The sequence below is a fragment of the Temnothorax americanus genome, unplaced genomic scaffold, assembly GCF_048541705.1.
Source record: "Temnothorax americanus isolate GAGA-0224 unplaced genomic scaffold, ASM4854170v1 Scaffold19, whole genome shotgun sequence".
NCBI classification, from domain to species: domain Eukaryota; kingdom Metazoa; phylum Arthropoda; class Insecta; order Hymenoptera; family Formicidae; genus Temnothorax; species Temnothorax americanus.
Genome location: NW_027509329.1, coordinates 3,814,737 through 3,829,653, shown reverse-complemented (window position 1 = coordinate 3,829,653; position 14,917 = coordinate 3,814,737). Strand labels below are relative to the sequence as shown.

The following is a 14,917-nucleotide window of genomic DNA, read 5'->3' as shown; positions in this document are numbered from 1 at the left end:
AAACATTGAATTCAAGCTTGATTCATAACAATCGACTTAAATTTCTCTAGCGGCAGAATTAAAATTATGTCATGACATAATAAAAATCGCTGAATTAAAATTATGTCTAGACATAATAAAAATTGGACAAAAATTATGTCTAGACATAATAAAAATTGGATGAATTAAAATTATGTCTGACGTAAAAATAATTATCAAAAATATCGATACCTGAAGATATCGGTACATATACAGTTGCGAACAACATTCAGTAAGACACGCAAATAAAAATAAATAAAGAATTTTACAGTTAACGACTTATTAACATTAATCATGCTTTATTGCAATTATGTTTTATGTTGAAATTGAAAAATATATACAAGGTGTACAACTAAAAGGGTTACAGATTATTATTTTAAAAAAACTAAGCAAAATATTAAATTGTTGTTTTCTTTAAAAATAATAGTCCGTAACACTTTTAGCTTCATACCTTGTATTATATACGGTTTATAAGATTATAAGATATATTGTTTATAAGATTAAGATGCGTAACACTACAAAAAGGCGTGATATCCGTACAAAATTACCTTTTTAAAAAAAGGTAAAAAAGAGCGCCAAGTACACGCATAGTAGTGTATATGTTGTTACCTAAAAAAAAAAGTGGTAGTATTATACCTCGAAAAAACCTAAGTAACAAGTGGTAGATCTTTATATCTCGAAAAATCTCGAAAAAATCTAAGCAGTAGTATCTTCATTTCCGAAAAATTATAACCCAAGTGATACACGTCACAAAATTATGTTACCTTATCAAAAAGAAGAGTCGCGCTTCAAGTGATCTATTACAATTACAAAAAAGAAATTATATCTCTTTAAATTAGAGCGCCAATTACAGAGAGAACATGTATGTTGCCTCAAAAAATAATTGTTGCATTACTTTGAAAAATCTTTACATTGTGTCAATTAGAAAAGAATGTATAATAACAATTTTATAAGATTAAAGAATTTTATTTAAATTTAACAAGGGAATACAAGATATTTAAATACAAAGTTATTTACATGTGTATTTTTTAATGGCCATAAAGAATTACAGAGGTAACAGTACAAAATAAAAATATTTTATTAAAATACATAAATTTTTCTTGTAAAAAAACTTGGCGCTGCTAGACCTCGAAATTTTAAATAAATAATTAAACTTATTCTATACTTAATTATAAGCCGCATTATCCGCCGTCTGCGTCGTCACGCACACCCATATCACTCACTCCCACATCCACGCTGATAATTATTTAATATTACTCCCATCGCATTCTTTTCTGAATTATTTTTATTTATTGTTGTCCTTATTTATTTAAAATTTCGAGGTCTAGCAGCGCCAAGTTTTTTTACAAGAAAAATTTATGTATTTTAATAAAATATTTTTATTTTGTACTGTTACCTCTGTAATTCTTTGTGGCCATTAAAAAATACACATGTAAATAACTTTGTATTTAAATATCTTGTATTCCCTTGTTAAATTTAAATAAAATTTTTTAATCTTATAAAATTGTTATTATACATTCTTTTCTAATTGACACAATGTAAAGATTTTTCAAAGTAATGCAACAATTATTTTTTGAGGCAACATACATGTTCTCTCTGTAATTGGCGCTCTAATTTAAAGAGATATAATTTCTTTTTTGTAATTGTAATAGATCACTTGAAGCGCGACTCTTCTTTTTGATAAGGTAACATAATTTTGTGACGTGTATCACTTGGGTTATAATTTTTCGGAAATGAAGATACTACTGCTTAGATTTTTTCGAGATTTTTCGAGATATAAAGATCTACCACTTGTTACTTAGGTTTTTTCGAGGTATAATACTACCACTTTTTTTTTTAGGTAACAACATATACACTACTATGCGTGTACTTGGCGCTCTTTTTTACCTTTTTTTTAAAAAGGTAATTTTGTACGGTTATTTTTACTTAAATATGTACGAGGGTTGGTATAAAAGTAAGTTTATCCAATATTCTTATCATTTTGCTCTACGAATCATTAAGAAACTTAAAGAGATTACATTGGTTGCTTATTATATTAGGAAAAGCATGATGTGTATTATGTACATCCTAGTAAGCAAGAAACATCAAAAAACATTTTAACTACATTACAGCAACGTTTTAACATTAATGCAATGTAGTTGAAATGTTTCTTGACGTTTCTTGCTTACTGGGATATTTAAATATACGATATTAATAATAAAAACTTTCTTATTTTCATGAATCAGGCATCATTAGAATTCTTTTAGAAGTTATTATTTGTATTTGTATTTCAACTATTTGCAGTGTATGTTTTGTAACAAGAAATGTTTATAATATTACTTAATGTGACATATTTGCATAAAAACTCATCAATTCAGTAATACATAACAATTTTCATTCCTTTAAAATTAAGTAGATGCGTATTAAAAGAATACAATGATTTCGAGTCTATGCAAAGCATTTTATTTTATTAAAGTACATGTTACTTAATTAAATTGATTATTACAAGGTTGCTTACAAAAAATTTAAATTTTTTCTAAAATTTTATTTAGAATTCTATGCAAAGTACTCAAAAATTATTTAACTATATACATATTTAATAAATATTTTAAAACAAATAAAAACAGTCAGGAAAACGTTACTCAATTTTTAAGTTTGACGTGACAGCGTATAGCATTCTAATGTTGATCATGTTAATCATTATAGATCATTTCCACGAATTTTATGTATCAAGTAATAAAATTAGTTATTATTGTAGGTCAAGATTTTTTGTATATATTTTTTTATATTATATTATGATATCACACAACTTGCATTTGCTTTTTGATTACTATATTCCAATAATTCTTGAGTAGAAGAAAACGTGCTTTCCAATTATATATTACTTCTTTGTCCATAGTAAAGTTTCTAAAATATAATGCAAACTTTTATAATGCAACACATTTGTATTTCTTACCTTGATGTGGGTTTGGTAGAGTGTTTAATACAATAATGTAAAGAGAACGATCTGACCGTCCTGGGAAATCTCCGAGAACTGACAAAGGTATACGTATTATAATAAGTACTTTATGTTAGTGTCAACACACGTGTAAATAAAATACTTAACAAAGACGGTTAGAAGTTAGAACGATATAAATCTGCCGGGATATCAAAATGTAATGCCAATGTTTCTTATTATTCACATACCTACATGTGTGTATTATAATTCGCACATGTATAGTATACTTATTCCGCTTTGTGTCAAGTCACGGATCGTTTAGACGACCTATTTCAAACGCGATCGTGAGATTTCGTGGATTTCTCGGAAATTCAGGCGTCGCTAATCGACGATCCATCGGCTATGATCTTTCTCCCGAACCGCGATGTGGCTATCACTTCTAATCTTACTGTCGCGTCGCCTCTAACATTCTGACTACTAATACGAGACGTTGCCCGCAAGTTGTACAGAGAAATAAAGAAAAAGTCTTACGAGAAATTGTCTGACGACTTTAATTCGCCTGCCCTCCAAGCGAGGCTTAATTGCATGATTGTATTATTGTCAATTTCAGGCATGTGCTTTCTTTGCGTCGCTCAGGGAAGAAAATACCTGATATTTACGCGCAAAGAGCAAACAAAGCAGACAATAAGAAACAAAAATAAGAAATAGTAAAAATAAAAACAAGGATATATATAATTGAGATTTCTATATAAGTTTCGATAAAGGTTGTGTAATGATTTTATATTAATTAGAGAAGAGATGAAAGAGAAATATTTTTATCATCTTGAAATATACAATATTTAAATACTTTAACTTTGCAAATATAAAAATTTCAAAAATTTAGAAACAATGAAAACGCTGAAAACAATTATATTTGTAAAAAAATAATTTGGAGGTAGTCACAATTGCAAGAATCTTGAAGGTATTAAAATACTATTGACATGTACCTTATTATAACTGCATATATGATAAGTATTATGTAAAATAAGATATATATATATATATATATATATATATATATATATATACTATTTACAATTCCTCAATATATGAGCGATAACTCTTGATATATCTCTGTTTAGGGACTAATTAATCAATGTTTCAGTTATATTTAAATTTACTGAGTAAAAATTTATAACGTTTGTTATGTGATTGTTAATGTGGATAATGATATTGTATGTGCTGTATAACGTTTGTCTCGACGTTTATCAACAAGTTGACATTACGTATATCGGTATAATATATCAGATCGTCAAATAGAAATCGGCTTATGTGTGACCTAAAATTTTTAATATGTAACATCATTTATTTGTAAACCAAAACAGTAAGCATTAGAAAATATTTTTTACAACATTACAGTGTGATTCGTCGAAATTTACAACACAGCAATTTTCTTATGCGATAATTATGTGTATTGCGTTTTAATTAGTAATTGTTTTTAATCTTTCTATTTTTTTGTAGTTATATTATACATAGGAACTATATATGTCTTAATTTCTTTGTCTTTTTTTGTAATTATAATTATGTGTATTATATCTTAATTTTTTCGGTTTTGTAACTCTACACTGAGAATATGGTTTAGTACAAACCGAAACGTCTGTAGATTATTTTATCACAAATACAAATTTTACAACGCTAACACCTCGTTGCGATCGACTCAATGCTCATTATCATTAATTAATTTGTTACTCTTTTGAGCATTAGATATTTAATAATTTATTCAATTTTAGCGCACAAATTCGCTGGAATGCGAATCATTTTGCAATTTATTAGCAATTTTAATCTAGCAAACGACACTCGTTAATAGGATCGTCATATGGATATCAGAATCCATAAGCGATAACGTCATAGGTGTTGCGAAAATGATAGACAATGAAAATTGATCCTAATATATTACAAATTAAAAAGTAAAAATATTTAACATTAGTAATATACATTATAAATTTGTCTCAAATTCAAAATATGAAGTAACAATCCTTTTACCCTATTTAATAATTTTTTAAATCAAATAGACAAAGTGAAAGTTATGATAACGCAACAACAAGGAAATAACAATGAGAATTTATTTACATAAATCCAAGATTCAAACTTCTTGTCAAGAGTTGATTTCAATAATACGCATAGTCCATTTTGTAAGGAGAGTGAAATTTAGACACTTATGCAGATATATTTATATTACATACAAAAAATTACATTACTACAATTAACTTCATGCACGATATTCTGTATAGAAAAAAATTTTTTTATTTTCACAAATTTATACGATTTTTGATGATTTAACGCGAATTATCATCGTGCTTCACAGCGAACCAAACTACCTCCAATCATTGGCTCTACAACTGTTGACATTTTAAATTTCAACGATGTTATCTTATATAAAATGCGTGCTAAGGAATTAGTTTTTACTATATTTGTTTCATAGAGAATTTAATATTTCTCAAGCGTTTCTTTCTATATAATAAATGAATTATTTTATATTACAGTTACTGATGACTCACCTTGTAAAGAAGAAAATTAAGTTAATTATTAACCAGATAATTATCAATTTAGATGTAAAATAGTGGCCAATTTCTCCTGGGTTTCATATAACATCTTGCCTTTATTGTAAATATATGTTTTGATCGCTATTGGACGCATTTCCGTCCACTCGTACAAATGTTGAAATATATCACATGCATAATCTGGCGAACAATTTTGACTGGCAAAGTACAAAGCTGATTCCACTTTTCCAACCCATCGAACTTTAATGCACAATAGCAGCCAAAGACATCTGCGATATATGCGTTTTACGTTAAGTAATAGTTTGTTAATCTGAATTAAGATGTGCGTCGCTTACAAAAATTTAATACTGTAAGTGATTATTTGACTAGTGATTAATTACTTATTCTGAGCATTAAAAGCACTGTTAACATTGCTTTTAATACTGAAAATAAGTAATTAATTACTAGCCAAATAATCATTTGAATTTCTGTAAAAGATATTTACCGTATTTTAGCATTTTGGCAATCAAAAGCGTAACGACATGAAATTAATCTCAGTTTGTGTATAGTCAAACTTTCATAAGAAGAATGTAGGCTGCTTAAAAATATTATTTTCTCAGCGTCACAAGGGTGCCTTTCATCTATTAACATAGGAGGTATTCTATCGGTTTTACAATTCCATTTAACCCATCTATCTGCTAGGTCGAGACATTTTACTTCCCATTTAGTCATTCCTGATGCGGATGGGAACAGTGGGACCATAAGTGGAGAAACAATATCGTAGAGCCACTTGCCCAATGTAAAATCATATAATATCTGAAAACAACAGTAAAGTGATTATTTTTAAAAGCTAAAAATATGAATATTAGTGAAAGTGTAGTTTGTACGTATAAAAGACATATTACCTTCTTTTCTTTCTTGTCAGAAAAATATAAATATAAGTACTTTATCCAATCTTGAGTGTTTATACTTTTAAAGGCAAATTTGAGAAAATAAGATTTAAGAAATGGTTCAAATACCAAAGATTTTTCTAATTCTAACATGTACTCTAGATGAGTTAAAAGCACGCATCCCCACTCATAAGGCACGTATTCAGTAGCTTCATAGAGCAACAAATTCGTCAAATTGGGTTTTAAGCACTTTAGCGAGCCAAATTCCTATAATACAATTTTAGAATCTAATACAGTAAAAATGCAAAAATTTGTTGTGTGTTTGTTGTGTGTATAATATAAAATCTTGTTCTTTAGTAACATTATTTATTACTTTATTTCTTTGATCTAATCAATGTTTATATATACCATACCATTTTTTGCAGGTTTTCTAGTCCCTCGCACTGGAGAAAATTCTTAATGTCATGTTCAATCTCTGGTAATAGATGTGCCTTGTGACGCTCAGAAAATAATATCTCTGTTAATAGTTTGCTTTCAATTTTTCTACTTATAAAAATGTTGAAACTCTTATTTAACCACAAATTCTCATAATTGCAACACGTAACTAAATTTCCTGTCCAGCTCTGTGAGATGTTGCGAGCAAATAAACCGACACAAGTAAAATCTCCATAAAGTAGAGTCGGTGGAATAAATGTCACGCATGGACATTCTATTTCGAAATGGGCGATACTTCGTGGAAGCACACATATATCGTATCTATCTATAGAGACATCGTTTTACATGTAATAGCAAAAAATAATAACAATATGCAAAAAAAGAGAAATTATAATGCGCAATAATAAAATTCATTAATTGCATGTAGAAATTTAAATAAACCAAGGTCAACAAGTTTAATCATAATATACTTTACCCCACAAATAAGATCCACACATACTTTCGGCAATCTCCAACATTTTTTCAATCTTACTAAAATTTGTCTCAAATGTATCGATACTTTCGCGAATAAATTTGCTCTCGGCGAATATATTTGATTTTGCATTAAGTTTTCTTTCCTCTAGTAAGCCCACAGCAATAATCACCGCATGTGATGGTACCGGATTCATTTGATGGAATTCATATACGTTTAGTTCCCCACTCTCGTATTTATTATTCAAAATTGCGGACATTAGAACTCTATAATTTTTTGGTACCGAAATCTAAGAAATAAAATTTAATAGACAATGATTATGAATTAAATTAATATTTTATTTAAATTTAACTAAAAGTGCATTAAAAAAATGTAATTTTTAAAAAAATAAGTTTTAATATTTAAAATTATTCAAGTGTTTTTTCTATACTTAATCACTTTTTGACGAATTATATTTTATTGCAAATTTTTACCACTTTTATCAATAATGTCAATAATGTCGATCAATTGTATGTCGTTTCATATAAATGAATAAGTCTTAGTACGGAATGCATACAAATACTACTGTGATAAAATTCTTACCTTAGCGGTGTACGTAGATTTGACAGACGATGTATCCTGGCAGGGAAACCATGCTCTAGCATATATTAGCTGAAATATAGACATTTTTACATAATCTATGTTAATATATTAGAAAAACGTCTTTGTTTAGCCAGTTTACCTTGTTGTGAGACAGTAGAAAGTGATGTTTACCATCGGCAGTTTGTGCAGGTGTTAACCAATGTAATGCAGGAGAGTTTTCAGTTGTTTTGTATTCAATCTGAATTTTACATCTGAAAGTATCGCATTATGGGTGTATTAAATTCTTAAATTAATAATCGTTAGTAATTATACTTTTCGACAAATATTTTATACTTACTCAGGGTTAAAAGTGTAAATATCAACAGCTGGTGGTAACTCTACGCAAAATAAACTTCCAAGGGCAGAACATTTTACAATGTGATGACGTAAAGGCTTTCCATCGAGTACGTTTGTGACACTTGATATAACAAGTTTTAGGTTATCTAAAATCTAATTATTCGATATTTACATATTATAAAATAACAAACAAAATTATTGTTTGATACGAAGGAAAACATTTACTTACTATTTCACTAGCCGAAGGTTTCCTTTTTATCGTTAAAATCGCTTTTCCTTTGAGAACTTTGTTATCAAAATCCACAATCAATTCTAAATTGGTATTTTTTACACGTGCCAATTCTTATAATTCAAAAGATACAGAAATAAAAAAAACATGAGTAATAAGTAATGATATATGGATATAATAAATAAGTACATGACAAAAAATAATAATAATAACACAGTTGAAATGAGAATCATTATGGTAATAACGTGTACGATATTATTTGTAAAATGCGCACAATTTTTAGATTTTTATGCTAATTGTAAGAGTAAAATATATTTTATGTATTCAATGAAATGCGTAGAATGCTATCTGTTAATTAAAACTGCAGTGAACGAATAATTTAAATACTTTTAAAAATTATAAATTTCTAAAGAGCTAAGTATTATATATAATATGTGTGCAACAGTTTCGTCTTTCAAACATCTTAATAATTTCCGCAAATATTCCTTATTCTATTTGTTTAAGAAGAAATAAATAAATAAACTTGAAGTTTTATATATTATGTTTATGTAGACAATTAAATAATTAAATACCTGGTTCCGCAAAAGAATGTGGATCTATAGTAGATCTTGAAAAATCCATTTTAAGACAGATACGTTACAGCCTTTCCAAATGACTTGCGGTAATAGATCTTTCTGCCTGAACTGATCGCACAAAGGCACAGTATTACTCTTGACTCCTACCCGTTTTTCTTTGTTTGGCATATTCTGTTTATTATAATGTCCAATGTCAAAGCAGAGCCGTACGAAGAGAAAACTGCACCTGGGGTATAGCGTGAATTTTGCGCCCTCTTCCGCAATTGAATAAAAATTTGACTGGTAACAGACTTTGCCGCCGGTGCCCGGGGCCTTTTTTGTCCCTTCTCTTTGCATGTTCCTCTGTCAAAGTGACTGTGTTTTTTCGCGCAAAAACATATCCGAATTAGGTAAATTTAATAAATCGAACTGTCATAGACTTGGTTTCTTCATTTTTTAAATACTCAGATGCACTTTTGCTTTATTTTAAATAGATAGACAGTGAAAGAATTGATGATTAATAAAGTATTTCTCCTGTCCGTGTGCTTAATGCGACGGGTATAATTAGCTCTTGCGTTAAATTTTTAATCTTCTGGGTAATGAACCACTACGTCAATACCACTGCGTTAAGTTCGTTTTCGTGAAGAGGGTTATAAGTCAACTAAAAACCATGTGTTTTTATCCTGCTCCAAAAATTATGCTTCACTAGATATGCGCACACATATAGTCGACATAAAATATTTAACGTAATTTTAAGTAATTTTCGAATATTCTATTCCATGGATCACATGTTAATTATGTACTAATAAACGACTGATATGTTACAGTTCTCCGTTGCTCACATTCAATCCTGCAGTCATCCACATAAACACATAATCTGAAATTGATCGGAAAATTATATGTTGAGAGATGTCGTAAAATTTAAACACATAAAATTTATTTTAATTAAAAACCATACAAAGAAGTATTGGATGCAAAATCCGCAAAAAGAATTTATACTTTCCATAAAGACATTCCCGTTTACCAAATAATTAACGCTATAGAATCAATTTTCATTGTCTATAACTTTCGCAACAGATATGACATATTATTATACTTATGGATTCTGATGATTCTATTAATGATTGTCGTTCGCTAGATTTGAATTGATAAAAAAAATCGGCGATGTAAAATTATTCTCTTTGCGCGGTGTATTCTATAATCAAATAAAATATGCTAAATATTTTTTTTCAAAAATAACTTTCTTCGCAACCATTAAATATTTTATACGTTGAGGCGAAAAGAAGCATAAAAAATAAATCAATTAAAATCTTGACTTAAATTATGCTATAAGGAGTAATATATTAATGTATATGAAGGAATATGTGGAAAGAATGAATATATATATATTATATATGACGGCATTTTGATGCCGATTTTTTCCTCGAAAGTACACTAGAAAAGGAGATATTCCTGAAAATTTGAGCCTGATTTGATCAAATCCGGCCGCTGGAGAATTTTTTGAATTTTGAAAAAAGTCGATTTTTCAGTCATTTTCAAAAAGGGTACCCCACGTTAAAATAGGCAAAATGCCACTGTCAATGAAACGAAAAAATAACTTTGGATCTGCATAAGTACACTAAAAAAAGAATTTTCTACGATTTTTCCGACCATTCATCCCCCCTCCTTTTCCTAGTAGCACCAAAAACCGCTTTTTTCGAAAATTATTTTTTTTCTCTGGTTCCTTCATGTTGAAAATTTTGAAAAAATTTGAGATTATAGCTTATGAAAAGTATTTAGCACACAATTTTTTTTAGTTTTAGGCGCGTTGAATAGCTAACCTAAAAAAATAAAATAAATATTTGAATCAATTTTTTTCTAATTTCTTTGATAGTTGCAGGTTTAATTACTCTAGAAAATTGTATATTTTAGTGTTCTACATGTATTGAAATTTTTTCAGATTTTTTGGAATGGTGGGCCGTACTCAAAAATGCAAAAATTCGATTCAATGGAGATGGGTCCGTTCGATGGATTAAGGAGAAATCCCAGAGCACCACGGGGTAGGTCCAGCCAAGGTCAGCCGACTACCCCGACCAGCCATCAACACATGCCTCAAAGTTCAGGCATACTAAGGGGGGGTGATGTAACGATGCACCCCCACACATGCATCATTCCCGGCGAAGAACTGCCGGATGCCGCCCGACGATCTCCGTCAGGCGAGGAAAGGGCGCGGTGCGCCCACCTTATTTTTTAAACGAAAGAACCGCGATCGTGTGCGCGGCACTCCGCCGCACCGACATCTTCCCGGGTCTCCGACAGACACCGAGGGGAGCCGAACGCCGCCGAGCGCGAGCACGCTTACCGCCACGCCGATCCCGCTCCGCTCCGCCGGCGGCGCGGCTCACGCGGGAATCGGCCTCCCCTCCCTAGCGTACCACCCGGGCGAGTATAAAATACCGGCGCCGCGACAGATCGACACTCGCAATCCGAGCTTAGCTACCTGTGCTCCGCTACCCTCGGAGACGAGTACCTTTCCGCTTCCTAGGCCAGCTCACGAAACGGGGTACAGCGTTCTGTGCCTCGCTCGAGAGTTCTCGAGCGCTGACCGCCTTCCTACCCGGGACACCCCGTCTGCCACGGTAACCAGGGGTCGAGCGTGCTCGGCCTCTCGACAAGAGTTCTTGCCGCCGGAACAGTCGGACCTCCTCGTCAACCGATCGACCAGCCTAGCCCCTGGCCGTTCGTTTCCCTTCCCTCCGCGCCGCATAATTAACACCGGATCATATCGCGAGAAAGGAAACCGCGCCGGATCACACACACGCGCCCGCGCCGCGATTCTCGCGCCGCGGGCCGACCAGCCATTGGCCGGCCTCAAGGCCCGTTCGCACGCGTACCGCATCGCACCGGTGCGGACCACCTGATTCGCGTCCGCCGCATAAACCGAATGCGCTCCCGACATTTGTAACTATCGCGACCGTCTTATAGGATACAATCCGCCCGCGTCCGCCGCATAAACCGAATGCGCTCCCGACATTTGTAACTATCGCGACCGTCTTATAGGATACAATCCGCCCGCGTCCGCCGCATAAACCGAATGCGCTCCCGAAATTTGTAATTATCGCGACCGTCTTTTAGAATATAATCCGCCCGCGTCCGCCGCATACACCGAATGCGTTGTAATTCTCGCGGCCGTCTCATAGCATATAATCCGCCCGCGTCCGCCGCATAAATCAGATGCGCTCCCGAAATTTGTCATTATCGCGACCGTCTTATAGAATATAATCCGCTCGAGTCCGCCGCATACACCGAATGCGTTGTACTTATCGCGGCTGTCTTATAGCATATAATCCGCCCGCGTCCGCCGCATAAACCGAATGCGTTTCCGTACTCTGTAATTGAACCACTGTAATAAACCACGTTTCGTATCAAAACTGCCTTCTGTCTCTGGGCCTACCATCGAACTCCTGGTCCGGCGAGCTAGTCCGCGTTCGATAAAAACAGCCAAAAGGCAGGCCGTTACAATTTTATTTAAGTTTTTTTGCATATGATTGATAAGTGTAAATATAAATATAATAAAAAATTGTACTTATACATATATTTCAAATAAATCGTTCATTTATTCAAATATATACATTTCCATAAAAAAAATTAATTTTTATGATTCCATGATCGTCTCTTTAATCCTCCTCGTCACTATCTTCCTCAATTACTGGTGTTACTTCTTCGAAGTCGAACAATGATATTGTAAATAAGACAAATAAGACAAATCTTATTTACAATATCAACCTGATAGTGTGGGACTCAACGGTGTCAGACGTTATTGCTGTAACTGCGCTAATGCAATGGTATAATAACAAAACTATAGGGTGTTGCTCGTATATAGCCGCCAAAATTTTTTACCTGTTTCATGCAAGATACTTGTCAAGAATTATTCGACCAGCTGAGATACTTACAACATTTACTACGCCGTTTACGCATGCGTTATTTCTGTAGTAACTTACGATATATCACTCGTTTACGCGGAGTAAATTATCGTAAGTTACTACAAAATCCCGTTTACGCGAAAGAATTATCGTAAGTTACTACAGAAGTAACGCTCGGGTAAACGTAGTAATTGTTTGACTTTGAGGAAGTAACACCAGTAATTGAGGAAGATAGTGACGAAGATTAAAGAGACGATCATGGAATCATAAAAATTAATTCTTTTTTCATGAAAATGTATATCTTTGAATAAATAAACGATTTTTTTGAAATATATGTATAAGAGGCACAATTTTTTATTATATTTATATTCACATTTACCAAAATCATATGCAAAAAAAACTTAGATAAAATAACCAAAAATCCAGAAATTGACGAAAAATAGGCACTTTTATACAAAAATTAGAGTTTTTTTTTGTTGAGTTATGACTGATTTCATGCTCAAAAACATATGAGACGTATCGGAATGTATCAAATATTGACAACATATATCCAAAAGTAATATATTATTTTTATTTTAGAGTCAGTTAAGGCACTATCAATCATTTGAGGACCATAAAAGGCCCAAAAGTGGCTAAAAATAGGGTTTTTCGCATTGTTGAGTACGGCCGACCATTCCGAAAAATCTGAAAACATTCCAATACATGTAAAACACTAAAATATACAATTTTCTGGAGTAATTAGACCTGCAACTATCAAAGAAATTAGAAAAAAATTGATTCAAATATTTATTTTATTTTTTTCGGTTAGGTATTTAACGCGCCTAAAGCTAAAAAAAATTGTGTGCTAAGTACTTTTCATAAGCTATAATCTCAAATTTTTTCAAAATTTTCAACACGAAGGAATTGGAGAAAAAAAATAATTTAAAAAGAAAGCGGTTTTTGGTGCTACTAGGAAAAGGAGGGAGGATGGATGGTCGGAAAAATCGTAGAAAATTCTTTTTTTAGTGCACTTATGCAGATCCAAAGTTATTTTTCCGTTTCATTGACAGTGGCATTTTGCCTATCTTAACGTGGGGTACTCTTTATATCTCAGCTTCTATATAACTTAGAGACTCGTTTGAGGCCGCATTCTTTTCTGTAAACTCTCTACTTTTAAGGAAAAAATTGGTCATTGGTTTACACTCAAGTTCGGCTTCACGGCGAGCTGCTAACTAAACCACAAACTAAACCACAAGTTTTGGAGAAATTTTGCCTATTTTTAAAAAGCTGTCATATCTACAGTTTTCGAAGTAGAGGGTTGATTAGCAGCTGATATTTTTTGTTCAGGTATACTCTGAAGAAATCTACCCACTTTTTGCTTGATTGCTTTTATTTCGTTAAGTTATGTTCATCTAATCCGATCGATTTTCGAAAAATCGCCATTTTCAGATAGCCAGAACTTTTTTTTTCAACTCGAAATCCTTTGAAATTTTCTGGAAATATACTTCATTATATCCTTAAACAACCCTGAAAATTTCAATTTTGGAATAGAAGTGGTTTCCGAGTTATGAAGTTTTTAAAATGTCAACTTTTCGATTTAATATGACATTTTTTGTGGTTTTATCATCAATTTTGTAAATTTAATGTAAATAATTGATATTTTTTGGAAAATATATTCGAAAATGAGGAGCAAAACGGATTGTTTGAGAAAATTGAGAAAAAAAATTAATATTTTTTATTTTGATTTATTTGTTTAAAATTTTTAAAAAGTAAATATTTGTTAATTTTTTTTAATAATATGTTGAATACAAATTTCCAAATAACAACAAAATAACATTAAAAATAACAGTATTGACGTTAGTACTATAAACTTTGAACAATTTTAAACAAATAAATCTGTTCGAGAGCACGCGGTAGCGCGAGAAAGCGCGAGGTAGAAGACGACCACAAAAAAAGGGGACAAGCACAGAATTGAAAAATAAACTAAATATATTCAAAAATGTATAATGTACAGTTATTTACAGTCTTTTCCGTTTCAGGCAAAATACCGAGAGCGCGCACAGAGTTTAGCTCGGCGAAAGCGG

General features: G+C 31.8%; 1 protein-coding gene across 4 annotated transcripts; it reads right to left on the bottom strand.

The window, feature by feature from the left end:
• Positions 1–4,069: 4,069 nt before the first annotated feature.
• LOC143896583 (leukotriene A-4 hydrolase-like) lies at positions 4,070–9,458 on the bottom strand. Of its 4 annotated transcripts, none has more exons than XM_077404534.1 (11): positions 8,971–9,451; positions 8,399–8,511; positions 8,171–8,322; positions 7,973–8,084; positions 7,834–7,902; positions 7,255–7,540; positions 6,758–7,104; positions 6,360–6,611; positions 5,960–6,270; positions 5,473–5,744; positions 4,070–4,253 (listed from the first exon to the last, which is right to left on the bottom strand). In XM_077404534.1, the coding sequence occupies exons 1-10, from the start codon at positions 9,017–9,019 to the stop codon at positions 5,516–5,518; spliced, it is 1,920 nt and encodes a 639-aa protein (XP_077260660.1). In that variant the 5' UTR covers positions 9,020–9,451; the 3' UTR covers positions 4,070–4,253; positions 5,473–5,515. The 4 variants fall into 4 exon arrangements, with proteins under 4 accessions (XP_077260660.1, XP_077260658.1, XP_077260659.1 ...); XM_077404533.1 differs by lacking the exon at positions 4,070–4,253 and adding an exon at positions 4,340–5,313 and having other exon boundaries at positions 8,971–9,450; XM_077404532.1 differs by lacking the exon at positions 4,070–4,253 and having other exon boundaries at positions 4,338–5,744.
• Between the last annotated feature and the right edge of the window lie 5,459 nt (positions 9,459–14,917).

Excerpts from the sequence above, each read along its gene's own strand:
- LOC143896583 (XM_077404534.1), bottom strand. The coding sequence starts at position 9,019 with ATGGATTTTTCAAGATCTACTATAGATCCACATTCTTTTGCGGAACCA. Across the intron at positions 8,085-8,170 it reads ATTTACACTTTTAACCCTGA|ATGTAAAATTCAGATTGAAT; the intron begins GTAAGTATAAAA and ends CGATACTTTCAG. Across the intron at positions 7,105-7,254 it reads GTGTGGATCTTATTTGTGGG|ATAGATACGATATATGTGTG; the intron begins GTAAAGTATATT and ends ATGTCTCTATAG.